The 27,677-nt window shown below is 38.7% G+C and overlaps 6 protein-coding genes and 1 pseudogene across 6 annotated transcripts; 2 read left to right on the top strand and 5 right to left on the bottom strand.

Annotated features, from left to right (window-relative positions):
- Positions 1–107: 107 nt before the first annotated feature.
- LOC113173432 (olfactory receptor 142-like) lies at positions 108–1,031 on the bottom strand. Its single transcript, XM_026376843.1, has one exon. It carries the CDS (start codon positions 1,029–1,031, stop codon positions 108–110), a length of 924 nt encoding a protein of 307 aa, XP_026232628.1.
- Positions 1,032–6,125: 5,094 nt separating this feature from the next.
- LOC113173431 (olfactory receptor 142-like) lies at positions 6,126–7,049 on the bottom strand. The gene has a single exon (XM_026376842.1). It carries the CDS (start codon positions 7,047–7,049, stop codon positions 6,126–6,128), a length of 924 nt encoding a protein of 307 aa, XP_026232627.1.
- Positions 7,050–11,839: 4,790 nt separating this feature from the next.
- Positions 11,840–13,198, bottom strand: LOC113173430 (trace amine-associated receptor 7e-like). Its single transcript, XM_026376841.1, has 2 exons — positions 13,029–13,198; positions 11,840–12,653 (listed from the first exon to the last, which is right to left on the bottom strand). Exons 1-2 carry the CDS (start codon positions 13,196–13,198, stop codon positions 11,840–11,842), a joined length of 984 nt encoding a protein of 327 aa, XP_026232626.1.
- A 1,655-nt stretch (positions 13,199–14,853) lies between these two features.
- Positions 14,854–16,233, bottom strand: LOC113173429 (annotated as a pseudogene).
- A 2,081-nt stretch (positions 16,234–18,314) lies between these two features.
- Positions 18,315–19,651, bottom strand: LOC113173428 (trace amine-associated receptor 13c-like). The gene is made up of 2 exons (XM_026376840.1): positions 19,482–19,651; positions 18,315–19,128 (listed from the first exon to the last, which is right to left on the bottom strand). Exons 1-2 carry the CDS (start codon positions 19,649–19,651, stop codon positions 18,315–18,317), a joined length of 984 nt encoding a protein of 327 aa, XP_026232625.1.
- Positions 19,652–21,423: 1,772 nt separating this feature from the next.
- LOC113173427 (trace amine-associated receptor 13c-like) lies at positions 21,424–22,758 on the top strand. Its single transcript, XM_026376839.1, has 2 exons — positions 21,424–21,593; positions 21,945–22,758. The coding sequence occupies exons 1-2, from the start codon at positions 21,424–21,426 to the stop codon at positions 22,756–22,758; spliced, it is 984 nt and encodes a 327-aa protein (XP_026232624.1).
- A 1,029-nt stretch (positions 22,759–23,787) lies between these two features.
- Positions 23,788–25,142, top strand: LOC113173426 (trace amine-associated receptor 13c-like). Its single transcript, XM_026376838.1, has 2 exons — positions 23,788–23,957; positions 24,329–25,142. Exons 1-2 carry the CDS (start codon positions 23,788–23,790, stop codon positions 25,140–25,142), a joined length of 984 nt encoding a protein of 327 aa, XP_026232623.1.
- The last annotated feature ends 2,535 nt before the right edge of the window (positions 25,143–27,677 follow it).

Below are 27,677 nucleotides of genomic sequence, written 5' to 3'. Positions count from 1 at the left end.
TTATTTGGACATGTGAAGTAAGAGTGAAGAAGTGTTTAAATTATTAGTTTTTTTATTTTATTAATAATAAGTAAATAATCTATTAGTCTAATAGTAATTTTGTCAAATTACTTCCAGGACACCATCCTGACAACATGTGTTCTGATTTCTGGTAACTTTAGTCCGTAAACAAGAGGGTTTAGAACTGGAGGAATCACAACAAATTCTATTGACACTAGTATAGCCAGAAACGGATTTAGATCTTTAAGGTCATACCTGTTAAGAATAGTATCAGAAAATGATGTGATACAATAAATCAAAACTGAAATAATGTGTGGGAGACAGCTTTGTAACACTTTGCCCCTAAAATCTGAAGAACTTTTCCAACAAACAAGCACAATTCTGAAGTAAGTGTACAAGATACAACAAATCGGGAGAAAAGAGACAATTATAGCCGCTATTGTGGCAGCAATTTGGGTGATAGCAGAGGTGACACATGCCAGTTTTGCAATATTCCAGCCTGCACAGTGTACTTTCTGAATGTTATTGCCACACAGAGGAAGTGTTATGGATACATAAATGGAAATTGAATTGTAAATAGTTGGACAGATCAATGCAAAAGCTGCAAGCCTTCGCACCTTTGTAGAGGTCATTTTGCTGTGATAATGTAAAGGCTGACATACAGCTACATATCTATCGTATGACATGACTCCTAAAATTGTGACTTCACAGAATGCATAATTGTAAATAATAAAGATCTGAGTGAAACAAGCTGGACGTGAGATTAAATGAGTATCAGACAGAATATCCATCAGGAATCTGGGAAAAAAGCCTGCAGAGCCATACAGAGCATTGATCGATAGCAAAGCAATGAAAACATACATGGGTTCATGTAGTGCTCTCTCACATGATATAACCACTACTATGACAAGATTAGCACAGATAATAAAGCCATATAACAACAGGCAAAGAACAAAGGCTGGGTAACGGTAATAGCCAATATTTACAAAAATGCTCAAGTTGAAGTAAAAAGAGTGAGAGCTGTTTTCCATTGTACCCACACAACAAATCTGAGGGAGTTTGAGAACTACAATTTTAAATCTTTGCTGTCTTACAAACTCCCCTACCTGCAGTGTCATGAGATAGAGTTGGTAATGACTGTGTAGATTATTTGACAAGGTGAACAATTTATTCTCAAATGCAGGTAGGTAAAAAAAAAAAATGCAACTAAAATACAGTTGCTCTATATCTTTGCTAAGAAATTACTGACCGAGTGTTATAGTCAGGGATGACAGAAAGACAACTGTGGATTGTTGGTGTGGTTCAGCTTGTTTTATTTAATCTGGCCCTGTTGATGTCACCACAGTAACTATACACAGGAGAGTTCACACACTTACAAAGTTTAACTTTGACTTAAATAACCTTTCGTGGAGAAAGTATTAGGTATTACTACTGTTTCTATGTTTCTAAGCTGCTATATTTGATGTATTTATTAAACACACTCGTGAAAATGTGATAGTGGAAGAAACAAGTGAGACTGGTTGAAGGATCTATAGCGGCAATAACCTCAGATAACATCTTTCTGATACTGTGGATTAGACCTGCACAATGTCCAGAAGGAGTTTTGGACCATTCTTTCTTGCAGAACTTCTTCAGCTCAGCTTTATTCTTAGATGATCTCTTAAGTTATTCCACAGCATCCCTATTGGGTTGAGGGTTTTGATTTTAATCTTTTTTGCTGCCTCTGGATGTGGACAGCTTGTTATCGTGAAGGGAAAATTTAATTCCAAACTTTTTCATGGTATCATGGCAGAATAATGTCAGGGTAGCTGTCTGCAAGCAGAAACTCAGCAGAAACTGTGTGATGCAGCAGGACAATGTGGCACAGTCGAGACCTAATCCCACTAAAGATTGTTCTCAAGAGAACCGTTCACACCAGACGTCCTAAGAATGTGACCGAATTGAAGCAGTTCCGTAAGGAAAAATGGTAAAAATTTACTCCTGGACATTGTGCAAGAGTAATCCACAACTACAGGAAGCACGTGCTTGAAGTTATTACTACCAAAGGTGGTTCAAACAGTTACTAAACATTGTTTTCAGTTATTTCTTTAATCATCACTCTGTATGTTTAATAGGTATATTCAATAAAGACATGGAAACTTCATTGTGTTTGTAGTTGTAACCATCGGTCAATCAGATCAGATCACATTTAATCACTAGTCTATGCAGAGAATCCTGAAACTGTAACTGAAACTGCTCACTTACTTTTTCTTTTTCTAAAACCTTTTTGTGGACAACTGTGTTAAACAATCGTCTTTTTCTTTTTATTCATTCCTCTGTGTGAAACCATTCTTTTAAAAATGAATGTGCACAATAAATGGTGTCTGCCAGTACAGGAAAATCTCAACAACTGAAAAATATAATTTAATGTTTCATCTTCTTCTTCTCTTTCGGCTTTTCCCATCAGGGGTCGCCACAGCGAATCATCCTTCTCCACCTAACTCTATCATGGGCATCTTCTACCCTAACACTAGCCAACCTCATGTCCTCTGTTAAGACATCCATATATCTCCTCTTTGGTCGTCCTCTTGCCCTCCTGCCTGGCAGCTCCATCTCCAACATCCTTCTACCAATATACTCACTATCCCTCCTCTGAACATGTCCGAACCATCTCAGTCTGGCCTCTCTGACTTTGTCGCTAACACAGGCAACGTGAGCCGTCCCTCTGATGTACTCGTTCCTTATTCTGTCTAACCTGGTCACTCCTAAGGAGAACCTCAACATCTTCATCTCTGCTACCTCCATCTCAGCCTCTTGTCTCTTTCTCACTGCTACCGTCTCTAACCCATAGAGCAGAGCTGGTCTCACCACTGTCTTGTACACCTTTCCTTTGAGTCTTGCTGACACTTCTGTCACACAACACTCCTGACACTTTCCTCCACCCGCTCCAACCTGCCTGCACTCGCCTCTTCACCTCTTTTCCACACTCTCCATCACACTGAACTGTTGACCCCAAGTACTTAAACTCCTGCACCTTCTTCACCTCAGCCCCCTGTAACCTAACGCTTCTACCTGGATCCCTCTCGTTCAGATACATGTATTCTGTCTTACTACGACTGACTTTCATGCCTCTTCTTTCCAGAGCAAACCTCCACCTCTCCAGCTGTTCCTCCACCTGTTCTCTACTCTCACTGCAAATTACAATGTCATCCGCAAACATCATTGTCCAGGGAGATTCCTGTCTGACCTCATCTGTCAGCCTGTCCATCAACATAGCAAACAAGAAGGAACTCAAAGCTGATCCTTGGTGTAGTCCCACCTCCACCTTGAACTCCTCTGTCTGACCTACAGCACATCTCACCACCGTCATACTTCTCTCATACATGTCCTGAACTAGTCTGACGTACTTCTCTGCCACTCCCGACGACCTCATACAGTACCACAGCTCCTCCCTCGGCACCCTGTCATACGCCTTCTCTAAATCTACAAAGACACAATGCAGCTCCTTCTGACCATCTCTGTACTTTTCCATCAACAATATCAAAGCAAAAATGGCATCAGTGGTGCTCTTACGGGGCATGAAACCATACTGCTGCTCACAAATCTCCACCTTCTTCCTAAGCCTGGCTTCCACTACTCTTTCCCACTGCTTCATTGTGTGGCTCATCAACTTTATATCTCTATAGTTGCTGCAGTTCTGCGTGTCACCCTTGTTCTTAAAGATCGGAACCAGAACACTTCTCCTCCATTCCTCAGGCATCTTCTCACTCTCTAGAATCCTATTGAACAAACTGGTTAGAAACTCCACTGCTGTCTCTCCTAAGCACTTCCACACCTCCACAGGTACGTCATCAGGACCAACAGCCTTTCCACTCTTCATCCTTTTCAGAGCCTTCCTCACCTCATCCTTTCCAATCTCTGCTATTTCCTGCTCCACAACATCCACATCTTCCTCTCTTCTTTCCCTGTCATTTTCCTCGTTCATCAGCTCCTCAAAATACTCCTTCCATCTTTTCTGCACACTCTCCTGGGTTGTTAGCACCTTTCCATCTCTGTCCTTAATCACCCTTACCTGCTGCACGTCCTTCCCATCTCTATCTCTCTGTCTGGCTAGCCTGTACAAGTCCTTCTCTCCTTCCTTTGTGTCTAACCTGTCATACAGCTCATCGTAAGCTTTCTGTTTGGCCTTTGCCACCTCCCTCTTCACTCTACGCTGCGCTTCCTTGTACTCCTGTCTACTTTCCTCAGTCCTTTCTACATCCCACTTCCTTCTAGCTAACCTCTTCCTCTGGACACATTCCTGTACTTCCTCATTCCACCACCAAGTGTCTTTACCTTCTTTCCTCTTTCCAGATGACACACCTAGCACCTTCCTACCTGTTTCCCTGATAACCTCTGCTGTAGTTTCCCAGTCATCTGGAAGCTCATCCTGACCACCCAGAACCTGTTTCAACTTCTGTCTGAATTCCTCACAAGTTTCTTCATTCTTTAACTTCCACCACTTGGTCTTCTTCTCTGACTTCCCTCTTTTCTTCTTCCTGACCTCCAGAGTCATCTTGCACACCACCATGCGGTGCTGTCTGGCTACACTCTCTCCTACCACCACTTTGCAGTCACTAACCTCTCTCAAATGACCTCGTCTACATAGGATGTAGTCCACCTGCGTACTCCTACCTCCACTTCTGTATGTCACTCTATGTTCCTCTCGCTTCTGGAAGTAAGTGTTGACTACAGCCATTTCCATCCTCTTAGCAAAGTCCACCACCATCTGTCCTTCCAGATTCCTTTCCTTCACACCAAACCTGCCCATCACCTCCTCATCACCTCTGTTGCCCTCACCAACATGCCCATTGAAGTCTGCTCCAACAACAACTCTCTCTCCTCTGGGGATACTCTCTATGACCTCATCAAACTCACTCCAGAATCTCTCCTTCTCTTCTAACTCACAGCCAACCTGTGGCGCATACCCACTGACTACATTCACCATCACCCCTTCAATTTCTAGCTTTATGCTCATCACCCTGTCTGAGACTCTTTTCACCTCTAGAACATTGTTCACAAACTCCCCCTTCAGAATCACTCCTACCCCGTTTCTCTTCCTATCAACACCATGGTAGAACAGTTTGTATCCTCCTCCGATACTACGTGCCTTGCTGCCCTTCCACCTTGTCTCCTGCACACACAGAACATCTACCTTTCTTCTCTCCATCATGTCTACCAGCTCTCTGCCTTTCCCTGTCATCGTACCAACGTTAAGAGTCCCTATTCTCAAATCTATGTTCCTGCCTTTTCCCTTCTCTCTCTGACCACGAACTCTTCTGCCTCCCCTCTTTCTTCGACCAACAGTAGTCAAATTTCCACCGACACCCTGTAGGTTAAAAGCATCGGTGGCGGTCGTTGTTAACCCGGGCCTCGACCGATCCGGTATGAAAGTCTTGTGAATGATTCGCATGGTTATTTTGGCAATTTTTACGCCGGATGCCCTTCCTGACGCAACCCTCTCTATTTATCCGGGCTTGGGACCGGCACAGAAGTCACTGGCTTGCAACCCCTATGGCTAGATTATAATTTAATGTTTCATACACTACAATAATAATAAAAATGATAAGAGAAACATATGTATGTATAAAGCTTGTCCCAGACTGTCTTGTGTTGATAACGTCTGTAGCATGAATCTTTGTTTATCATGGTATATGGATGATTTACATGTGTTATTTTAATGCACCTTTTTATATTTAGTGTGAGCTAGCACACTTTTTAACTCTATATTAATTTCTCATTAGCACTCTACAATAGCAATTTTTATATCCACTGACAAATTAATGACAAAATAATAAGTATGATACTAGAAAATGATTCTTTGATAAATTGTATTGTCCACATTGTGGAAATATAGATATGGCTTCACCACACAGTTAAAAGCAACAATACAATATATAATATAATTTCACAGACAATACAATAAGAATATACTGACATATGAGCAATCTACATATTAGTTTTCATTATTAGTATTAGAGTTTAGATTACTTGTGCATTTTATTTGGACATGTGAAGTAAGAGTGAAGAAGTGTTTAAATTATTAGTTTTTTTATTTTATTAATAATAAGTAAATAATCTATTAGTCTAATAGTAATTTTGTCAAATTACTTCCAGGACACCATCCTGACAACATGTGTTCTGATTTCTGGTAACTTTAGTCCGTAAACAAGAGGGTTTAGAACTGGAGGAATCACAACAAATTCTATTGACAATAGTATAGCCACAAACGGATTTAGATCTTTAAGGTCATATATGTTAAGGATAGTATCAGAAAATGATGTGATACAATAAATCAAAACTGAAATAATGTGTGGGAGACAGCTTTGTAACACTTTGCCCCTAAAATCTGAAGAACTTTTCCAACAAACAAGCACAATTCTGAAGTAAGTGTACAAGATACAACAAATCGGGAGAAAAGAGACAATTATAGCCGCTATTGTGGCAGCAATTTGGGTGATAGCAGAGGTGACACATGCCAGTTTTGCAATATTCCAGCCTGCACAGTGTACTTTCTGAATGTTATTGCCACACAGAGGAAGTGTTATGGATACATAAACGGAAATTGAATTGTAAATAGCTGGACAGATCAATGCAAAAGCTGCAAGCATTTGCAACTTTGCAGAAGTCATTTTGCTGTGATAATGTAAAGGCTGACATACAGCTACATATCTATCGTATGACATGACTCCTAAAATTGTGACTTCACAGAATGCATAAGTGTAGATAACATAGATCTGAGTGAAACAAGCTGGACGTGAGATTAAGTGAGTATCAGACAGAATATCCATCAGGAATCTGGGAAAAAAGCCTGCAGAGCCATACAGAGCATTGATCGATAGCAAAGCAATGAAAACATACATGGGTTCATGTAGTGCTCTCTCACATGATATAACCACTACTATGACAAAATTAGCACAGATAATAAAGCCATATAACAACAGGCAAAGAACAAAGGCTGGGTAACTGTAATAGCCAATATTTACAAAAATGCTCAAGTTGAAGTAAAAAGAGTGAGAGCTGTTTTCCATTGTACCCACACAACAAATCTGAGGGAGTTTGAGAACTACAACTTTAAATCTTTGCTGTCTTACAAACTCCCCTACCTGCAGTGTCATTACAGTTGACAAAGATTTGACAAGGTGTACAATATAAAATTGAAGGCAGATAAGTGAAGGAAAACAAATGACGTTAAAATACTGTTGCTTTTTATCTTTGCTAAGACATAACTGACAACTCTATAATAACTGACATAACTCAACTCTGGGTTGAGGAGGGATTCAGCTTGTTTTATCTAGTCTGGCCCTGTCGATGTCACCACAATAGTTATACACAGGAGAGCAGTAACAAAGTTTGACTTTGACTTAAACAACCTTTCATGGAGAAGGTATTAGTTTCATGTTTCTAAGCTGATAAAATATGTAGTCATAATTTTTATTGAAACAGCGGTTGAACGACTTATAGCAGCAATAACTTTCAAGATTTTTCATAATGAGAGCTTTTCTGTTACAAATGTTTTAATGTCATCCTCTTATGTCTTTAAAACCTAAAGTGAACTATTTGTAGTTCCATGGTTCATAAAAAGATTATTGCATGCCAACATTAAAACAGCCCAACAACCAAACAAGGTGAAGAGTGCATCATTAATTTGGGGGTCCCTCTGCTGCCTCTGGGCATGGACAGTTTGCCTTCATGGTGAGAGAGAGAGACATGATATAACTGTGTGGAGTCAAAAAGTTACATGCCAGTGACTCAGGGTAAATTAAATTTATTAAGTATAAGAGGAAATGTTTGGACAAAGATGGTATTAGATGGTAAGCCTCCAAACCAGCAGGGGACACACATGTTCTTGAGGAGACACGGTGTGTACAGAGGATTGCAAGATAATTGATGCTGAAAGGTATGAGGGCTTACGTGGTGACTGAATCTTATTGTTATTCGATGAGGCAGAGGGAGGAAACAGGAAATGGAAGGGCTGATGGGAACTGTAGTCCAGAAAAGGAAGGTGGCTGTTTTGATTGGAATCCACACACTGGTCTGCTGAGTAGTGAAGGGAAAGAACAGAGGGTTAGCAAAACTAGACTGGGAAGAAAGAAGGAACGCAGAAGCTAAAGTGTCCTGACACTATGGGTCCTCTACGTGTGCACACTGGTCACATAATTACACAATCCTTAGTCTACAACTCTTTATCCTATACCCCTATACACAGAGAGAGATATAACATGGTCCAACCGGGAGAAGCCAGAGAATCAGAATCAAACTCACAATTTTGCAGGTCCAGGGTAGAACCAAGGTGAGCTCCAAGAACCAGAAAACTAGGCAGTGTTATCCAACACCAACATGGATAGTCAGACAATCTGGGTTGGAGAGAGGTACTGCATATAAAGGAGACACAGGTGAAAACAATCAATAATAATTGGAAAAGTTGGAGATACTGAGTGTGCAGGAGGGCAGGACTTGGGCCATCAAAATAAAAGCTGGAAACTGGAAGTGAAGCTGGGGACAGTGACGTGTGGACAAAAAAAATTACTTCCAAATATGATGTGAGAGTGGCTGTGTGTAAGAAGAAGCTCAGAAGAAGCTGGGTGATGCAGCAGCAATGTGGCTCGGTCAGAGCCCAGACCTAATCAGAACTGAGCTGCTCTGGAATGACCTAAAGAGAAACATTCACAGCAGACGTCCTAAGAATAGGTCTGAGCTGAAGCAGCTCTGTGAGGAGGAAATGATGGAGAATTTCTCCCGGACAATGTTTAATCCACAGCTACAGAAAGCTTGTGCTGTAGTGCAATTATTTATTTAGCAAGTATTTATTTCTTCTCACATCATTTTTTAATAATATCAGAAAACACAGCAGCACGATAAAACTCTTTGAACTGCAAGTCCAAGGTCATGCACAGGAGTCAGTTAATATTTCACCTCTTCCAGTGTCCCGTGCTCTGTTGGTGGCCTTTACTTTTTGTCAGTCAGCAGCTTTTCTTCTGTGTGTGATTGCAGAACTGAGACAAAACACCTTTTTCTTTTCTGCACCCCTGCTAATGTAGGTTTTCAACTGTCTCTCACTGAAATTTTACTTCTTCATTAGTAATGTTTTCTTTAGGTAGAAAAGGGAATTGTGTACACAAGTACAATGTCACAAAGACTGAGAATAATAAAATAGAACCAATGATATGCTTCATACAGATGAAAAGACCACAAAAACGTCAGTGTTTGTGCTTACTCAAAGTTTTCCTAATTAATAATTGATACTTTCATGATAAAAGATAAAAATTAAATCAATGAATGAATGAAATATTAATCTGTTTACTTTTATGTGTAGAAGTAGTGCAGGACTTTTAACATGGAAGAGCAAAGTTATCATTTAGGGAAATAATGGTCTTCCCTCTTCATGACCATGATGATTCACTCTGATACAAACTAAGCACAACATTTTGTTCATTAGAGTAAGGACTCCTTAGAAGCTGATTTGCCCACAACCAATTTGTATGAGATACTGTAACTACTGGGCAGTTTGTCTAATCGGTCTCTTGGGATTAAGGAGCTAATACATACTGACCATTTAAAGATAATATGATGAAGACAACTTTGCAGCAGTATGTCTGGTCCTCAATAACGCATCACAGCTGATTCTGAACTCTTTATTCCTCATAATTTTGCTGAATGAGGTGTATTGTTTGCTTATAGGAGCATCCCGTGTGGCCAGCAGATCAGTGACCAGTGGGTCAAACAGTAATTAGCTGGATGAAGTCTGGCTCTAACCAGCCCTGTTCCCAGTAGCCTGTTCACCACTGTAGAGGTGCCACCCTGGGGAGGTCACAGTTAAGGACCTAATGACACTCGTTACTGTTAGGTTTCATCACCTCTGGGCTTGCTGTTGCTCATTACAGTATCTAAATACTGCACGTCTAGGTGGACGATTGTATAACTTGTATGACATCATTGGGAAAGGAGATCTTCCTCCATGATCTCTCTGAAACACATGTCAAAACACTGCTTTTCACTTTTTGTCACATTATGGATGACCATAACATTACAGTTTATGTTAATACCTTTTCTTATTGTCATTGTTTATTCTGCCTTTATTTTCTATTCACAAAAATCTATTTTCATTAATTACATTATACGAGTAGCAAACATAGTGACAAAAATAAATGAACACAATTAAATGTTACGTGGATCGAATATGCACTGCTTAAAAAATATAATACAAAGGGCCCTGCTCCTCTGCAGGCATTTGTTCATACACAGCTCTTATGCAGTTTTCTTCATTTGTGTTTATGCAATGTTAGTGCTCATTTAGGACCAAAATAGCATGTATGATAGAACCTGTCCCCCACCCCCCTCCATTCTCAGACCTAATTCAATTCCTCTCCAAGTTCAATAAACACTTTTCAGTTTCCAAGTGTGGCCTCTTTCCATTTGCTGCATGTTCTCACATTGTGGTTAATATACATGAACATACTGGTCCCTGCACAGACCTTCAATTATCTCTGTCAAACTCGGACCCCACTTCTGTTAGTTCAACACAACACAGAGCCTAAAGTTTGAAAGCTGGTTCAACATGACATGGAGAAAAGAACCTACTGAGAAGTGAGAGCTAACAGAGGGCTGAGAAACCATGACAAATTTAAATAACCTAGTTCCTTCCAAATGCAGTAAAACGTGACCTAAACTTCCACAGACCACACTTTGTTAGTTTCAGTTTAAGTTGGACTTTGAGTCTAGAAAAGAATATAACAATTTTCTCTACATCTATTTATATAAAAAATTATAAAACTATACTATATACTACTATATAAAACTGCTTTTAAGACAATGATGTCAAATTTATTATTATATTTATATTATGTATTTTTTATCATTCAGACCTGTTTTTTAGAATAAAAATCATGCTGACCTCTGCTGGTTGACCTTTGGTGCTGCATTTGTTCAGAAGGCTTTGTTTCTGGAAATCATGTCACAACATCAAATAGCAGTACACTGCCTCTCTCTCATTTAACACAAGTATCATGATGACATCTGCTGGCCAGCACTTGCTTACACATTTGTATTGAAGGATTCAGGGCCAGGTATCATGGAGTGAGGTCAGTCCTGTCACTTCTGATAATATATTAAATAATAGTTAAATGAATTGGTCCACTCTTCATAGTACATGTCTGCCATGGAGTTATATATTGGCAGTGGATCAGATGATTCTTCTGTGATGATTACAAACTGAATATGCATTAGTCCAGTAAGCAGTATGGTTCAGGTAAATGCAATCCCATCACGTTGTTGGGCTGAAGTAAAACATCACAGCCACCCATCTGATAAACAAAAGTATTTTTTTGGCACAAATTCATTTACTGTCAAGGTGAACAGATCAATCAATAGATAGACACCCTCTCAGTGCATCCAAGGCCCTTTGTCCAGTGATCATCACCTTTCTGGAACACAGTGAAAGTGTCAACTTTGTCTTTTTTCTAGCACAGGAAATGAAGTCAGGGCCACCTCTCATGGAGGATAGGACACTGTATATGATTGTTAACTGTGTAACTATGATCCAAAGAGACATGAAATTTGCCCTGCACCTATTGGGTAAAATTAGCTTGGGCGCCCTTTTGTGGTGCTTAAGAGGTACTACAACCTCTGCAGACACTTGACTGTTTATTTAATTATGTTTGACAAAGTCCAACATTAAATCACATCATCTGTTAGAGGTTTAATTCTGTTTCTATGCACCAAATAAGGTAATTTTTCACATACTTTAATAATAGTCTTTACATCTGGTTTAATTCATTGTACTGAAGACAACATAAAAATTTCACACAGTCACCGTGTCTCTCTACAGTATGTTGGCTTCGCGCGATTCAGGCTTTAGTATCTGAAGGGTAACAATGTGTTTAATAGATTTTCTGAACCAGGGGTAAAAAAAGGCATAAATCAAAGGGTTTAGACAGGAGTTACAATATAACAGCCAAACCGTTACTGATGTCCCTGATATTGAGTTTATCTCGGCTGCAAAAGAGAAAAAATAATAAGGACTAGAGCTCAAAAGAAACACGAATATCACAATACCAAGAGTCCTGGCTGCTTTGATCTCAGATTTCTTTGGTTTCTCGGTTTTTGAATGCTGGAGTGTGAAAGCTTCAATCTGAGAGCGCATGACACGAGCCTGAGACACCGCCACCACAAACACTCTGATATACAGAAGTGTGATGACAAGAAAGGGGCCTAAAAAGGTCACAACAAAATCAACAGCGACTTGAGCATATGTAACTGCAACTACACAATCTCCATAACATAAATTGTAGCTGTCTTGTTCTTTAATAAAGTCTCTCAGTATCCAACTACTGTGCACAGCAGAAAATACCCAACACAGACAAATGCAGATCTGAACTCTGCTCAGAGTGACTTTAGTGTAGTAGAACATGGGGTCACAAATGGCCACATAGCGGTCAACTGATATAAGAACCAGGTTTCCCACTGAAACACTGACTAACAAGTAACTTAAAAAGAAATTTACAATACATATGAAGTCACCTAGAAGCCAACAGCCCTGGTAGAGAATGATTTCACTTGGCATCTGTAGTAAACCCACAAGGAAATCTGTGACAGCCAGAGAGAGGACGAGGAGGTTGGTGTTTGTGTGGAGCTGCCTGAAATAGAAGAATATCAATATATAAGGTGTTAACATGTATAAATAGAGAAAAACATTGTTTTAAGCAGTTATAATGTTATGTTAATGAGTAAGAAGAGCTCTTTAGCTTCCTGCCTAAATACAGCACGGTATTTGCAAATACCATGTTCAGGCATTAATCAAAAGCCAAAACAAGAAATACTCTGTTTATGTCATAGAGAAGGTTCGTGGATATCCAGCAGCATACAGTTTATAACAGATGTAAAAGTAATTATACTACTGTAAACATCTATCTCCAAAATTATTTCATAAGAGTTCACAATCTAATCTGACAGCATATTTATTATTGTAAAAGTAAAACATTTTCAGGTCACGTAGACTAGGTGATCTCTGCCTGAAGTGGGAGATAGAGATGATGACCAGCAGGTTAAGAAGCACAGTTAGAATAGCAATGATGGACTGTAGACTGAAAATTAGCATGGCCTCAGAGCGAGGAGGCATAGTCTCCCTGCAAGTGGTGTTGAGTTGTGGAAAACAGATTTCTGCTTCTTCGAGAGTCTCCATCAGGACAGAGGGTGGTGAGCTCTGACGGCCTTCTGGTCAAAACAATTATTTCTATCCTTTTTTCCCCTCCCATGTGCACATTTCATCTATGGAAGTCCAAAGCTGAATACGTCATACTAAAACTCCCAGTACTTCAAACATAAACATGTTACTCTCTCCATTTATCTATTTTCCTTAGTTAATACTGTAATAAATCAAAACATTATCTATATCTCTATTTATAACTAGATCTAGATAAAGAGATACATATTATCAAGGTAATAAATAAATAATAAATAAAACCAGTATTAACTGAGGCTGTAAGTAATGACATTTTATTCTATACATACATTCATCTATTGATACAACATAGGTAATAATAAACAAATGGCAAGATTTTGAAAATTGAAGAGCTTAACCTGGGATGTTTTGAGGTGAAGTGAGGGAACCACTAGATGTTGTTCACTGCCAGAGCGCAGTGGGTGAGAGGGATTGTAGACCTAAACAAGGGAGTTCAGATAGGCAGTTGATGTTGACTTGACCACTTTATACGCAGGTCAAGGCTTTGAAGCTGATGAGGGCAGCAACAAAATTTACTGATCAAAAATTAGAGGAAAGGACAGGAAGAGTTCTGTGCTTTCAGCATAGCAATGCTAGAAAAAGCCATGTGAGAAAATGATGGAACCTAAGGATGTATTATGCTGTAAATAGGGAAAAAGTAAAAGACCAAGAACTGAGCCCTGTGGCACACCAATGGAGAAGCAGTAAGAGTTAGAAACTTGCCTCTGCCAAGATACCTTGAAGGTTTGTCCAAACAAGTAAGACTTGATCCAGGCCAGAGCTGTACCAGTGATTTCAAAGTCAGATGATGCCAACAGCATCATTCGGAATCCCAATAATCCCTGACCAGCTAGCAATGTTCCTGCTAACCACTGGCCATCCTCCCCACCAGAAAACACCAGCTACATTAGCGTCAGTGTGAGTCAGTTTTTTCAATCTGCTGCTGCTTCTGCACCTGTTCCTGGTTCAGCCGCCCAGGTCAGTTATGGGGCATAACCACATTCAGGTGTGATGGACTACTGTTTATAGTTTATTTACTTTTATATTTTACATTTAGTCAATTAGCACATTTCTATTGAAAGACTCTTGTAAATGGGTTATAAAGCAAGAAAATAGTTATGTCAGAGAGAATACTGAAGATGTTTTAGTTTCCCATATAGGGAGAAATAAAAGTTCTTATTTTAAATGCAGGTGACACATGGCCCTGTGCAGTGTGGAAACAAGACTGAATAATATTATTTGTGGAAAATGTCACAGAATAAAAACAAAGATACATTTAATGGCATTGAAGACTTGGTGATACACACTGATTTTGTGTAACTTAACAATAAATTCCCCCATGTCACAAGTAATCATATGTTTATTCTTATAAAAAAAAAAAGTATAAGGAAACCACAAACAAGTATACTGTGTCACACAACAGGTGGAAATATAATTTTATGTGTAATGAATGAAGCACAAATTAAAAATTAATGCAATCAAGTTGCAGTTTATAGAAACTGTCTGGATGTTGAAATGTGTAAAATAAATATACTGACAGCAAATGATCTTAAGAAATGTTTGATTTCTTTTTCTCCTTTGATAAAGTTCCTTTCGTTTCTTCTTTCTCAGTCACTCTACAGAATGTTGGCCTCACGGGACTCAGGCTGCAGAATCTGAAGTGTAAAAATATGTTTAATAGCTTTTCTAAACCAGGAATAAAAAAAGGTGTATATCACAGGGTTTAGACAGGAGTTACAGTACAACAGCCAAATGGCTGCTGATGTTCCTGCTGTTGAGATGTTTCCAGATCCAACAGAAAAAAAATAATACGGACTAGAGCACAAAAGAAACTACAAATATCACAATACCAAGAGTCCTGGCTGCTTTGATCTCAGATTTCTTTGGTTTCACAGTTTGTGAACGCTGGAGTGTGACAGCTGTAATATGAGAGCGCATGGCACGAGCCTGAGACACAGCCACCACAAACACCCGGAGATACAGAAGTGTGATGACAAGAAAGGGGCCTAAAAAGGTCACAACAAAATCAACAGCGACTTGAGCATATGTAATCGTAACTATTTGCTCTCCATAACAGAAATCATATTGGTTTTGTTGTTTGACAAAGTCTCTCAGTATCCAGCTACTGTGCACAGCAGAAAATACCCAACACAGACAAATGCAGATCTGAACTCTGTTCAGAGTGACTTTAGTGTAGTAGAACATGGGGTCACAAATGGCCACATAGCGGTCAACTGATATAAGAACCAAGTTCCCCACTGAAACACTGACTAAGAAGTAACTTAAAAAGAAATTAATAGTACACATAAAGTCACTCAAGAGCCAACAGCCTTGATTGAGGATGATTTCAATTGGCATCTGTAGTAAACCCACGAGGAAATCTGCAACAGCCAGAGAAATGACGAGGAGGTTGGTGTTTGTGTGGAGCTGCCTGAAATAGAAGAACATCAACATTAAACACGTTGTCACATGTATTAGCTGTGCAAAGAAGAGTTTTAGCTGTTATAATGTTAGAAATAGTTAAGAGTTATCTACAAACAAGCCAAAATAAAGCACAGCATCGCACATGCAAAGCTTATTCCTATAACCTGTATGCACTTAACAAAAAAAGAAAACGTCTGTCACATGCTTCATTCATGTCATTAAGAAGATTAGAGTATGCATAGCAGCAAATAACATGTAACACATATGAAAAAAAATAAAACACTGTTGTGATCTGCACATATTTTCATCACAGATCTAAATGTTGCATTGTAGTTTGACAATCCATAACTGAAAGAATAAATACATAAAAATTTCAAGCCAAGCAGAGAAATGTATCTCTGCCTGAAGTGGGAGATAGAGATGATGACCAGCAGGTTGAGAACGACAGTGAGGATGGCGACGATGGACTCTAGACTTAAAATGAGCATGGCTTCAGAGTGAGCATGCATCGTCTTCCTGCAAGATGTGTTGAGTTGTGGAAAGCAGAGATCAGCTTCCTCCAGGGTCTCCATTATCAAAGAGGAGAGGGTGCTGAGCTCTGACAGCTTTCTGGTCTCTGATCTGTCACCCAGCTCATTTATTCTGAGGCTTTCCCCCCTCCCATGTGCAGATTTCAGGGGAGAAAACCAACAGCCATTACAACGTATTATTCAATTCAATTCAATTCAATTCAGTTTTATTTGTATAGCATCAAATCACACCTGAAGTCATCTCAAGGCACTTTACAGTGTAAAGTTTAAGACCTTACAGAGTATAATTGTATAAAAAATGATCCCAACAATCCCATTTCAGCTAACTTTAGGCAACAGTGGAGAATATTATTATTATGACTCCTATTATTCTGAACTTAGCCTGAGTAAAACACACATCTCTCTCTTTCTCTTTCTCTTTCTTTCTTACTTTAAACAGTAATAATTTGAAAGGCAAACAGCTCTATACATCTACAATAGCTAAATAGAATTACAGATACTAAGTAATAAAGTTAACGTAAATACCGTGATTCGATTTAAGCCTATAAAACCTATGCCTCTTCTGAGGTTGAATTGAACATGTCTTTTTTTTTTTTTTTTTATCTAAGCAGAGATGTCAGAGTGACAGGCAGAGATGCATAATGAGATGACATCATCTGGTGGAAAGGACAGGAAGAACTGTGTGCCATCAGCATAGCAATGCTAGAAAAAGCCATGTGAGTAAATGAAGGAACCTAAGGATGTATTATACTGTAGATGGGGAAAAATCGAAAGACCAAGAACTGAACCCTGCAGTACGCCAATGGAGAAACAGTAAGAGTTAAAAACTTGCCCCAGCCAAGATAACCTAAAGGTTTGTTCAGACAAGTAACAGGCCAGAGATGTACCAGTGATTCCCAAGTCAGATGATGCCAACAGGAGGATCTAGTGGTAAACTGCAGATAGATCAAGTAAGATTAAGGCGAAAGACTGAGCTACAGCTTTTGCAGCCTTGCCGGGATTTCATGTCCCTCAGGATTGCTGTTTCTGTGGATTGACCACTCTAGAAGCCAGACTGGTTGAAACAAAGTAGGTTGGTCGTAGAGAGAAAGTCAGTCTGTTGATTCAAGACTGGTCAATCAGGGTCTTGGCCAGGAATTCAAGAAGAGAGTCAGGTCTGTAATGCTCCACAAGAGAAGGGTTGTGAGTAGGTTTCTTTATGGAATGGGGTGATCTGGGCCTGCTTAAATAGGGTGGGAAAGGAACCTGTTGTCCCATTTCTGTTCCTGTGGTGGGTGGTTTTGCTGAGACTTTTGTGATAGTCTGTTCCAGTGTTGACCACTGCCTCCATTTTTTAACGTTCAACCTGCTCCTTGGTCCAGCATCTGTTAGCTGAGTCAGTTTTTTCAATCTATACCCCTACTGCTTCAGCAACTGTTCCTGGTTCAGCCGCCCAGGTCAGTTCTGGGGCATAACCACATTCAGGTGTGATGGACTAATGTTTATAGTTCATTTACTTTTATATTTTACATTTAGTCAATTAACACATTTCTACTGAAAGACTCTTGTACATGGGGTATAAAGCAAGAAAATAGTTATGTCAGAGAGAATACTTCGAAAACAGTGAATTAAAATGTTTTAGTTTCCCATATAGGGAGAAATAAAAGTTCTTATTTTAAATGCAGGTGACACATGGCCCTGTGCAGTGTGGAAACAAGACTGAATAATATTATTTGTGGAAGATGTCACAGAATAAAAACAAATTTAATGGCCTTGAAGGCTTGGAAATACACACTGATTTTGTGTAACTTAACAATAAATTCCCCCATCTGAGTTTTACTGATGGTTTCTGTAAGCCATCAGTAAAGCTCATAAGTAATCATATGTTTATTCTTATAAAAGAAATGTACAAGGAAACCATAAACAGGTATACTGTGTTACACAACAGGTGGAATGGAATTTTATGTGTAATCAAGCACAAACTAAAAATGAATGCATCAAGTTGTCAGAAATATTTTCATGTTATTTTATAAAAACATTGAAATGTGTAAAATAAATATAATGACAGCAAATGATCTTAAGAAATGTTTGATTTCTTTTTCTCCTTTGATAAAGTTCCTTTCGTTTCTTCTTTCTCAGTCACTCTACAGAATGTTGGCCTCACGGGACTCAGGCTGCAGAATCTGAAGTGTAAAAATATGTTTAATAGCTTTTCTAAACCAGGAATAAAAAAAGGTGTATATCACAGGGTTTAGACAGGAGTTACAGTACAACAGCCAAATGGCTGCTGATGTTCCTGCTGTTGAAATGTTTCCAGATCCAACAGAGAAAAAATAATACGGACTAGAGCACAAAAGAAATACAAATATCACAATACCAAGAGTCCTGGCTGCTTTGATCTCAGATTTCTTTGGTTTCACAGTTTGTGAACGCTGGAGTGTGACAGCTGTAATATGAGAGCGCATGGCACGAGCCTGAGACACAGCCACCACAAACACCCGGAGATACAGAAGTGTGATGACAAGAAAGGGGCCTAAAAAGGTCACAACAAAATCAACAGCGACTTGAGCATATGTAATCGTAACTATTTGCTCTCCATAACAGAAATCATATTGGTTTTGTTGTTTGACAAAGTCTCTCAGTATCCAGCTACTGTGCACAGCAGAAAATACCCAACACAGACAAATGCAGATCTGAACTCTGTTCAGAGTGACTTTAGTGTAGTAGAACATGGGGTCACAAATGGCCACATAGCGGTCAACTGATATAAGAACCAAGTTTCCCACTGAAACACTGACTAAGAAGTAACTTAAAAAGGCATTAACAGTACACATAAAGTCACTCAGGAGCCAACAGCCTTGATTGAGGATGATTTCAATTGGCATCTGTAGTAAACCCACGAGGAAATCTGCAACAGCCAGAGAGAGGACGAGGAGGTTGGTGTTTGTGTGGAGCTGCCTGAAATAGAAAAATATCAACATTAAACACATTGTCACATGTATTAGCTGTGCAAAGAAGAGTTTTAGCTGTTATAATGTTAGAAATAGTTAAGAGTTATCTACAAACAAGCCAAAATAAAGCACAGCATCGCACATCGCAAAGCTTATTCATATAACCTGTATGCACAAGAAGATTAGAGTATGCAGAGCAGCAAATAACATGTAACACATATGAAAAAAATAAATAAAACACTGTTGTGATCTGCACATATTTTCATCACAGATCTAAATGTTGCATTGTAGTTTGACAATCCATAACTGAAAGAATAAACACATAAAAATTTCAAGCCAAGCAGAGAAATGTATCTCTGCCTGAAGTAGGAGATAGAGATGATGACCAGCAGGTTGAGAACGACAGTGAGGATGGCGACGATGGACTCTAGACTTAAAATGAGCACAGCCTCAGAGCTAGCATGCATCGTCTTCCTGCAAGATGTGTTGAGTTGTGGAAAGCAGAGATCAGCTTCCTCCAGGGTCTCCATTATCAGAGAGGAGAGGGTGCTGAGCTCTGACAGCTTTCTGGTCTCTGAACTGTCACCCAGCTCATTTATTCTGAGGCTTTCCCCCCTCCCATGTGCAGATTTCAGGGGAGAAAACCAACAGCCATTACAACGTAATATTCTATTCAATTCAATTCAATTCAATTCAATTCAATTCAATTCAATTCAATTCAATTTTTTTTGTATAGCATCAAATCACAAATTATCCACATCATGTCTCTCATAAGGACCATGTTTTACAAAATGCCTTCTGAAGGCCATTAGAGGGCATGAAAGCGTGAGTTCACACTGCAATTCTACAATGAAAATGGAATTAAGCATCAATGAAAGCTATATGAACAGAACTTAGAGCTGAGAGTGCAGTAATGACCCACACTTTTATACATTCAGAGCTCACCCTCACAAGACCAACAAGACATGGAGCTAAAAGGCCATTAAGGAAGTACAGTTGGAGGACAAGCAGCCTAACATCACTGAATCAATGTAAACATGGGGGATAGTCGTGTATAACAGCACAAAGCAAGTGTGGAGAGCAGATAATATCAGAATCTATCCTATTTATTTACATATCAGTATATATCATGCACAGAGCAAACGTTCATTTAAAGGTCGGAAAGAAGAGCTGGTGGACAGAAAACTCACAAAAGAAATATAGCATGACTAGTTTGGAGGAGTCTCACAACATTCAGACGTGCTCCCAGCATGCACTCCAAACAGAGAGAGACAGATGTCTCCCAGGAGTCATAGCATGACAGAATTAGCTGTGGCATCCTCTTTAGATGAAATCCGTGCATGGGAGGGGAGAAATGATTGAGATAATTTAGCCAGGTGAGATAGAATTTGGACCAGACGGATGTCAGGGCTCAGCTCCCTCTGCTCTCCTCTGTGATGGTGGAGATCCTGGAAGAAGCTGATCTCTACAATCCACAGCTCAACACCTTTTGCAGGGACATACAAGGACCTGGCTCTGGAGCCATGCTCATTTACAGTCTGCAGTCCTTTATTAGTCTTCTGACTGGTTTTTAACCTGCTGGTCATCATCTCGATCTCCCACTTCAGGCAAAGAGAGAACTTTTCTGTTTAGCCTGTTAATCCATTTAGCCTGTAATAATTTACCACTTTTCTTTTATAAAGAAAAACACATAGGTTTGATTTGCTTTTGGTCTCAACAGTTTCACTATAATCATGTTTGCTTTGAAAATTGCTGAAATGAAAATGCCTATGATTCTAACTCTAACTTTGATTTATTCATAAATTCAAGTAACCATGTGTTCATTCTTGATATTCTTCTATTTCAGGCAGCTCCACACAAACACATGGTGGACACTGAACTTACATTTGTACCAGTTACACCAGCTGCATCACATTTGCACATTAATAAAAGAAAGACAGAAAAACAAACCTACTTAAAGAAGCCAGGTAGACAGTAGAAGTTAATATTAAAGTGAATAGCTGACACAAAGTCTGTCGCCTGGGTTTTAACAGTGAACTTTTCCACTGTTTAGTTTAATTTTGCTTCCTCCTATAAATCAAGATATTAATAACTTATTCAAAAAACAAGAGAAATAAAGAAGAAACACAACGAAGAAGTACTCAGAACTACTGGGAATCGCAGTATGATGTAACTGGCTTTGGCCTTCTCCCTAGATGAAACCTGTATGTGGAAGGTGAGAGAAGATGGGAATAAATTAGCAGTGTGACAAAGCGTTCTGACCAGAAAGCTGTCACAGCTCGGCACCCTCTCCTCCCGGAAAATGGAGAAGTTGGAAGAAGTTGATCTCTGCTTTCCACAACTCAACACTTCATGCAGGAAAACTGTCCGTCCTCAGTTCGAGGCCGTGTTCATTTGCAGTCTACAGTTCATCGTTGCTTTCCTCACCGTGGCTCTTAACCTGCTGGTCATCATCTCTATCTCCCACTTCAGGCAGAGACCAGCTGCTCTGCATGGCCTAAACATTTCAGTTTTATTTTTTGGTTAGAATTAGAAAAGGGTGTTGAGCTAAAATGTCACATTTCGATTTCTGATGAAAACATTTGTGGATAAGAACCCTGTTTAAAGTGTTTTATTGTTATCTGTTACATGACATATAAAATATTGTAGTGCATACAACAATAGTTTTCTTGTTTCGACATTAGATAAAGGTATTTGCACACATTTTGCGTCAGTTATACTGTGCTGTATTTTGACATGTTGCTAACATTAGAACTGCTTAAAACTAAATTTTCACCATTTCTACATGTCAATATGTTTTATGTTGATATTCTTCTATTTCAGGCAGCTCCACACAAACACCAACATCCTCGTCCTCTCTCTGGCTGTCACAGATTTCCTTATGGGTTTACTACAGATGCCAAGTGAAATCATTCTCTACCAGGGCTGTTGGATTCTAGGTGATTTTATATGTGCTGTGAATTTCCTTTTAGGTTACTTCTTAGTCAGTGTTTCAGTAGGAAACCTGGTTCTTATATCAGTTGACCGCTATGTGGCCATTTGTGACCCCATGTTCTACTACACTAAAGTCACTCTGAGCAGAGTTCAGATCTGCATTTGTCTGTGTTGGTTTTTTTCTGCGGTGCACAGCTGTTGGATACTGAGAGACTTCCTCAGACAACAGAACAGGTATGATTTCTGTTTTGAACAGTGCATAGGCACAATTTATTATGCTGATAAAGTTGTTGACCTTGTTGTGACCTTTTTAGGCCCCTTTCTTGTCATCACACTTCTGTATCTCAGGGTGTTTGTGGTGGCTGTGTCTCAGGCTCGTGCCATGCGCTCTCACATTGCTGTCACCCTCCATTCAGAGACTGTGAAACCAAAGAAATCTGAGATCAAAGCCGCCAGGACTCTTGGTATTGTGATATTTGTGTTTCTTTTGTGCTCTTGCCCATACTATGTTTACACTACTGTAGCTGAAAACAACTCATTTATTATGTCATCTTTAGTCTTTCCAGTGTGGTTGTTGTATTGTAACTCCTGCATAAACCCAGTGATTTATGCATTATTTTACCCGTGGTTCAGAAAATCTGTTATACACATTATTACACTTCAGATTCTGCAGCCTAACTCCAGTAAAGCCAACATACTGTAGTGATGAGCTCTGCTTCAAATGAAATAATAGATGAATCTGATTTTTTTCTCTGTGAAGGGGGAAGTATTTTATCTTTGTCTTTGTCAGCAAAATAAAATAAAATGTTGAGGCTGAACCTGTCATTCTCTATTTATCATTACACATATAGTATCCATACAGTATACTGGCTTTTCTGTGTTCATTTAATCATAATCAAATTACTGAAAACAGAAAATCTGTTGTGTGTTTTTCTGAAAACACATATTTCTGGAATAAATCTGACCCCATTTGAAGAGGCATTAAAGGATATTTGCTGTATCTTTACAATAATTGTATGCACTAATGTTCAAGTGTATCATATGTGCATTTTATTCATTTTACTGCACTGCCTCAGATCTTTTTCAGTAATTTTCTATTGCTGATGTTAAAAACAGCATTTTTTAATGAAGGGTTTTTTTCTGACTGTTATTTGTACAGTAATAAAACTGCACCAGCAACTAAGACAATAAAATCCTGATATAAGTAACATTAATAATACTATTCCTAATCTTCACACATAACACATGTACTGTATACTAGTTATTTTATCTCATTAATTTATAAATATTATTTTATGGGGACACTGAACTTACATTTGTACCAGTTACACCAGCTGTATCACATTTGCACATTAATAAAAGAAAGACAGAAAAACAAACCTACTTAAAGAAGCCAGGTAGACAGTAGAAGTTAATATTAAAGTGAATAGCTGACACAAAGTCTGTCGCCTGGGTTTTAACAGTGAACTTTTCCACTGTTTAGTTTAATTCTGCTTCCTCCTATAAATCAACATATTAATAACTTATTCAAAAAACAAGAGAAATAAAGAAGAAACACAACGAAGAAGTACTCAGAACTACTGGGAATCGCAGTATGATGTAACTGGCTCTGGCCTTCTCCCTAGATGAAACCTGTATGTGGAAGGTGAGAGAAGATGGGAATAAATTAGCAGTGTGACAAAGCGTTCTGACCAGAAAGCTGTCACAGCTCGGCACCCTCTCCTCCCGGAAAATGGAGAAGTTGGAAGAAGTTGATCTCTGCTTTCCACAACTCAACACTTCATGCAGGAAAACTGTCCGTCCTCAGTTCGAGGCCGTGTCCATTTGCAGTCTACAGTTCATCGTTGCTTTCCTCACCGTGGCTCTTAACCTGCTGGTCATCATCTCTATCTCCCACTTCAGGCAGAGACCAGCTGCTCTGCATGGCCTAAACATTTCAGTTTTATTTTTTGGTTAGAATTAGAAAAGGGTGTTGAGCTAAAATGTCACATTTCGATTTCTGATGAAAACATTTGTGGATAAGAACCCTGTTTAAAGTGTTTTATTGTTATCTGTTACATGACATATAAAATATTGTAGTGCATACAACAACAGTTTTCTTGTTTAGACATTAGATAAAGGTATTTGCACACATTTTGCCTCAGTTGTACAGTGCTGTATTTTGACATGTTGTTAGAGAGCTATTTATACTTCTAATATTACAACAGCTTAAAACTAAATTTTCCCCATTTCTACATGTTAACATGTTATATATTGATATTTTTCTATTTCAGGCAGCTCCACACAAACACCAACATCCTCGTCCTCTCTCTGGCTGTCACAGATTTCCTTGTGGGATTACTACAGATGCCAATTGAAATCATCCTTGACCAGGGCTGTTGGCTTCTAGGTGATTTTATATGTGCTGCTAATTTCTCCTTAAGTTACCTGTTAGTCAGTGTTTCAGTAGGAAACCTGGTTCTCATATCAGTTGACCGCTATGTGGCCATTTGTGACCCCATGTTCTACTACACTAAAGTCACTCTGAGCAGAGTTCAGATGTGCATTTGTCTGTGTTGGTTATTTTCTGCTGTGCACAGTAGTTGGATACTGAGAGACTTTGTCAAACGACAACAACAAAACAGTCATGATTTCTGTTATGGAGATTGTGTAGTTGCAATTACATATGCTCAAGTAGCTGTTGATTTTGTTGTGACCTTTTTAGGCCCGTTTCTCATCATCACACTTCTGTATATCAGAGTGTTTGTGGTGGCGGTGTCTCAGGCTCGTGCCATGCGCTCTCAGATTGAAGCTGTCACACTTTCAGAAACGGAGAAACCAAAGAAATCTGAGATCAAAGCAGCCAGGATTCTTGGTGTTGTAGTGTTTGTGTTTCTTTTGTGTTCTACTCCATATTATTTTTTCTCTATTGCGTCTGAGGTTAACACAATAGCAGGGACATCTGTGTCCCTTTGGCTGTTGTACTGTAACTCCTGTTTAAACCCCCTGATATACACTTATTTTTACCCCTGGTTTAGAAAAGCAATTCAACATATTTTTACACTTGAGATACTGAAGCCTGGCTCCTGTGAAGCCAACATACTGTAGAGAGACACTGTAACTGATTCTTCTCAGTAAATAGAAAATTATTTCCAGTTAACAGACTGAAAATACACATATTAAAGTCAGGACAAGTTAAGAACACAGGGAAAGTCTTATTGTGACTTGATTCTCACTTAGGGTAAACATGAAAATCTCTTGATTTTGTCAAAACAAAAAATACTTTTTTATATATATTTTTTCTTTGCGAAGAATGAAAAACAAAGACATTAGATAAAAATGACTAATTTAAACTTTCTAATGTGAAACGAGTTGAATAAAATATGTAGAAAATAATGTCATCCTCAGACAAGTTGATGTATCTATCGTAAATTTATATTATCTGTGATGTCACTTTTATCATTCCATTAAAATGACTGAAAATGGAAAATCTTTTCTTGAATACCTTTCATAAGCATTATTATAATTATATAATATCTAATATAACTATAATAATTAGCACAATGACCTGTATCCAGCATGATACAATGAAGGAAGTCACTGTTTGTTATTTGAGAAACAGACAGATTGATGTGTATTTTAATGCTAGAACATGAGAATAAAGGTGACACCCTGTAAAACTGAACTGTGTTCTAGTTGAAAATTATACTGGGACCTTTATTTGTTCAAATTCACTTAGTGAATATACAAAACTGCAAATACGTTATTTCATTTGATTGATTCTCCTCTTAGTAGTAGAGGAGATGTATGACCGTGGGAGAAGGGTACATATGGAGTGAGGCTGCAGCCATGTGCTTCCACATTTACTGACGTATTGAGATTGGGTATTTCTGTCAATCTTGCTGTAAAAAGTGTAGTTATCTCAGTAGAAAGATCTTTTTTATTTATAATTATGGATGTCAGTGTTTTGTGAACCAGATCACTAGCATTGTGTTTGGGTTACAGACCTGTGCCATTGCTTTTGGTGGTTTCATAATGTACATTCATTCAGATTCAGTTAAAAAGGGCCAAACCTATGTTTGTACTGTAAATGTAAAATGTGCTGCTTAGTTTCCAAATGTGTCCTTTTAACTTTAAGATGAAGTAATACAGAGAGAAGTCACATCATACACTGACTTAACAATGACAGGCACAAACCTTCAAATAATGATGTGAATTTGTGATGATACAGCTTCTGAATAAGTAATGAGAGGTAGTTACAGTATAAAATACAGACGAACCACTGAAACTGGTCAAATCGTGTTAAATTAGAATATTTTATTAGAGTTGAATAATAATTTACTGACACATTGTCAACAATAACCTACGTTTTATAAAGATGAAGAAGTTATAGGTTGGATCATGCTGTTAAACAATCAGAAAACTCCTGTTCACTTGAGTTTATATGAGTTCTGTAAATATACATTTGTAATAAAGAACAGGAATAGAGGCCTTGTATATCATTTAGCAGTTTAAAATTTATAAACATAAATTACTAACACAACGTGCCACTGATCATAATCTCTGTAGGCTTGTACACATACAAACACTTCTCTTCTAATATTTTGGTGTTTTTAACACTGCACACATTTCCTGTATTTTTTAGTTGTATATAAGTTTACATCTATGTTCATAATAGCATTGCTAAATAACATACTGTATTTAATAGTGGACTTTTACAAGGTAGTGTAACTGTTCTTTAATTTAGATTAAAACAGGAAAAATCTGCCAGCAAGTGGAATAAGAAAACACAAGTTTCCAGCCAGACTTTAAGATTAGTTAAGACGTCGAACTTTTAAACTAAACACACCTATGCAGAGCAGATAACAACTGGTTTAAACAGCTGTTTCTAAAATAAGTGTAACTTCCCTTCACTGATCCTCAATCAGTTCACTTTCATTTGATGATTCAGCTTTTTATCCATTAAGAATCTTAAAGAAAACAGAGAATCAACGTGTAAATGTGTCATCTAACCACACTAAGTGTCTCTCTACAGTATGTTGGCCTTACAGGAGTCAGGCTGCAGAATCTGAAGTGTAACAATGTGTTTAACAGATTTTCTGAACCAGGGGTAAAAAAAGGCGTAAATCAAAGGATTTAGACAGGAGTTAGAATACACCAGCCAATATTGCATAGTGGCAGATAACGCCCATGTTGAGTTGTTCATAATACCAACAGTGACGAAACCAAATGGACTGTAACATAAAAGAAATACAAATATCACAACACCAAGTGTCCTGGCTGCTTTGATCTCAGATTTCTTTGGCTTCACAGTCCCTGAACGCTGGTGTGTGGCAGCTGTGATGTGAGAGCGCATGGCACGAGCCTGAGACACAGCCACCACAAACACCCGGAGATACAGAACTATGATGACAGTAACAGGGGCTAAAAAGGTCACAGCAGTGTCAAAAGCTGCTTCAGTCAGTTTAAATTCAGCTACACACTCTCCAGAGCACACGTCATACCTGTGTTGTTGTTTGAAAAAGTCTCTCAGTATCCAGCTGCTGTGCACAACAGAAAATAACCAACACAGACAAATGCAGATCTGAACTCTGTTCAGAGTGACTTTAGTGGAGTAGAACATGGGGTCACATATGGCCACAT

This window comes from Anabas testudineus, chromosome 21 (assembly GCF_900324465.2).
Source record: "Anabas testudineus chromosome 21, fAnaTes1.2, whole genome shotgun sequence".
Lineage (NCBI taxonomy): Eukaryota > Metazoa > Chordata > Actinopteri > Anabantiformes > Anabantidae > Anabas > Anabas testudineus.
This window is presented reverse-complemented; position numbering and strand designations above follow the sequence as displayed.